At 39.8% G+C, this 3,698-nt stretch overlaps 1 protein-coding gene across 1 annotated transcript; it reads left to right on the forward strand.

The window, feature by feature from the left end:
- Positions 1 to 2,468: 2,468 nt before the first annotated feature.
- LOC124091225 (olfactory receptor 51I2-like) lies at positions 2,469 to 3,431 on the forward strand. The gene has a single exon (XM_046442194.1). The coding sequence runs from the start codon at positions 2,469 to 2,471 to the stop codon at positions 3,429 to 3,431; it is 963 nt and encodes a 320-aa protein (XP_046298150.1).
- The last annotated feature ends 267 nt before the right edge of the window (positions 3,432 to 3,698 follow it).

Consider the following 3,698-nt stretch of genomic DNA (forward strand, 5'->3'; position numbering starts at 1 on the left):
GCTCTTTTTAATTGGTTCTTTTTAGTTATGCATGACAGTAGAATTCATCTTGGCATAATGATAAAAGCATGGAATATATCATATCTATTTCAGACCCCAGTACCTCTCTTTCCCCTTGCCTTTCCCCACCCTCAGCACCCTTCCTTATATTGATCTTTCTGCCATTTACCTATAGTTGTTTTTTAATTAATTTCTTGTGGATGTACTTAATGGTGAAACTCACCATGGTGTATTCATGTATGTACATTGGAAAGTTGTGTCAGATTCATTCCACTGTCTTTCCTTTCCCCTTCCCCCTCCCTTCCTTTCAATCCCCATTGTTACTCCACTGAACTTCTATCCCTCCCCCTTATTTTGGGTTAGCTTCCACATATACTTGAAAACATTCAACCTTTCGTGATAATCTCCAGATCCATCCATTTACCAGCAAATGTCATAATGTCATTTTTCTTTATGGCTGAGTAATACTCCATTGTGTATATATACCAAAATTTTTTAATGTAAGGATGCTTTTTATTGTGGGCATCCCCACCAGGCATCTCAGAGTAGGGTATGGGTCCATCAAATACTTGAGATTCCTTGTTGCTTGATAAAAATCCATTTTTTCAGAAATTTAACTAAGCCCATTTTTGGAGATTTCTTCTGTGTGAAATCACCTATCAATTTAACATATGTAAGCTTCATCCCAAGTGTATAATAACTCATGATCTTCAGAGATAGGGCCTCATTTCCCCTCATCTTCTAAGCCAGCGCTGAACCTAGTATTTAAAGCCTAGGAACTCACAATTTATCCTGACTTCCTTTTCCTTCAGGTGTTTATAGGTTTGGTTATTCGTTCTATTATTTATTCATTCAAACAAGCAAATGTTGACTGAGAATTTCCTTTGTTCCAGGTACAGCACTATACAAGAATTATGTGTTAGCAAACAAAACCATATGGTTGCTGTATTCATGGATCTTACAATCTAATGTGAGAGAAGTAGAAAAACATTACAGAAAGAAATAATCATAAAATTAAAAAATGAACTGAGTGGTATAAAGGAAATTAAGAATATTTAGTGAACATAATAAATGGGTGTATGGCTCAGAGCATCTACTTGGTGTTACCTAAATGGCTCTGAGAAGACAATGTTTAAGATCTAAAGGAATGAGGAGCCAGCCACATCAAAAGCAAGAGGTGAGTAGAGATAGCACAAAATTCCAAACTGAAGTAATCTGGCCTATCCAAAAAACTGAAATAAGATCAGCATGGCTAAAGATTACTGAGCAAGAGATAGTCTAGCTTACAATGAGAGTGGAGACTAGGAAGGCCCTAGATCATTGGAGTGTATGGGTCATATCCTAAGCATTTTACTAGAGAGCACAAGGGAACCCTTGAAGGATTTAAAGTAGAGGAGTAACATAGACAAGTGTTTCCTTGAACCTTAGTTACATCATCCCTGAAGTAGAAATAATAATCTTTCAGGTCTACATTTAAGAATAACTGTGAGGATTAAATGAATTATATGCAATGAAAGAACTTGAGAAATACAAAGTGTTAGTACAATTTAAAAAATCATGTTTGGGATGTTTTGCACTCCAGGAGATTTTTCTCATACTTTGTAACATCAGAAGAGGCCATCATCAGAGGAAAGAATATTAAATTTGGAATCAGACACACATGTATTCAAACTCCAAGACTATAACACATGAGTCACTCACCATTGGTCAGTCACTACAGCCTTATATCATTAAAAAAATTGCCTTACAGAAAGTCTCTGTTGATTCTGAGTATGAAGAAATTTGGCCCAAAATGTTTAATAATAAATCATGTAACTTATTACATATCAAAAGTGTATTATAGAAAAATCAAGGGCAAGATAAACAGATGATCTCAGGAATAACTGACTTTAGAAAAAGCACGGCAACCCCTCACTCTCTGATTCTGCTTATACCCTGCATGAATCCTTACCCTTCCTCATTCCTCTCTACTGATTTGAATCAATTGTCTTTGTCTCTTTCCAAACAGGAATTCTTCATTTCCACCCATGAATGTGAAAATAACGCATCCTCAATTTGAGCAAAAAGTACATACCAACTACATTCTCTAAACTCTAGTTACTATTTCCTGGCAGACTGAATATCATCCCACCAGTTCAGACCCAGTGTCAACCGTAGAGATAATAATCCTTGCAAAATAAGATTTTGGAAGTAGCATTGACATGGCTATCAGGGCCCAATCTGTGTTTGAAAGGAGCCAGATCTTCAAAATAAGAGTTTATAAGATCAGATAGTCTACGAGGATTTGAATCATTATCATTATTATGCTTTCTTACACATATCAGTAAATGGTAGAACCAGCTCTGACTTGATTTTCTTATACTTTAGATTTAGCACTAGCTTGTTCTTTTTTGTCATCTAAGATCATCTCAGTGTCTATTCACATGAGAGGTCACAATCTCGAAGGAGCCCTCAGCTGCCTTCCAAGGATGCTCCCTTCCCAGTCCTATGGCAACATCTCCTTCTTTCAGCCACCTGCTTTCCTCATGATTGGCATCCCAGGACTGGAGGACTTTCATGGTTGGATCTCCATCCCCTTCTCCTCCATGTACACTGTGGCACTCACTGGAAACTGCCTCATCCTCCTGGCTGTGAGAAGCACACCCAGCCTGCATCAGCCCATGTATTATTTCCTGTCCATGCTGGCTCTCACTGATGTGGGCCTCACCTTGTCCACACTGCCCACAACCCTGGCTGTGCTCTGGTTTGATCATCGGTTCATTGGTTTCAATGCATGTCTGGTCCAGATGTTCTTCCTGCACTCCTTTTCTGTAGTGGAGTCCTCAGTGCTCCTGGCCATGTCATTTGACCGCTTTGTGGCCATCTCTAACCCCTTGCGCTATGCAGCTATCCTCACAAATAATGTCATCATCAGGATTGGGATGGCCATTGTGGCTCGAGCCACTCTGTCCCTCTTCCCAGGCCCTTTCTTGCTAAAAAGACTAAACTACTGCCCTGGCAAGATCCTTCTGTCCCACTCATTTTGTTTCCATGCAGATGTCATGAAAAGGGCCTGTGATGACATCACTGTCAACATCCTGTATGGGCTCTACGTGGTTCTGTCCACAGTGGGTGTGGACTCCTTGCTTATTGTCCTGTCCTACACCCTTATTCTTCATACAGTGATGGGGCTGGCCTCTCCCAAGGAGCGTGCCCGGGCCCTCAACACTTGTGTCTCTCATATCTTAGCCGTGTTGGTTTTCTACATCCCAGTCATAGGTGTGTCCATGATCCACCGTTTTGGGAGGCACCTGCCCCCCATTGTACATGCTCTTGTTGCCTATGTGTACCTGGTGGTGCCTCCTGTGCTCAACCCCATCATCTACAGTGTCAAGTCCAAGCCCATCCGGGGGGCCATGCTCAGGGTTCTGAGGAAGAAAGACCAAGGGTGATAAAACTTAAGATATAATAGATTTTTTTGTTAAATGAGAAAATCTTTGCAAGCTATTCTTCCAACAGAGGATTAACTTCTAAAATACATTTAAAAAAAAAAACTCAAAAAACTCAGCACACACCCACATACCAAATAACTCATTCAATTCCTGGGCAAATGAAGTAAACAGATACTTTTCATAAAGAAGTGCAAATGGCCAAGAATTACATGAAAATAAATGTTGAACCTCTTTAGTCATTAGGGAAACAGGAATCAAAACTATACT

This window comes from Marmota monax, unplaced genomic scaffold (genome assembly GCF_021218885.2).
Source record: "Marmota monax isolate L192 unplaced genomic scaffold, Marmota_monax_Labrador192_F-V1.1 WCK01_AAM20220418_F8-fsc00068, whole genome shotgun sequence".
NCBI lineage: Eukaryota > Metazoa > Chordata > Mammalia > Rodentia > Sciuridae > Marmota > Marmota monax.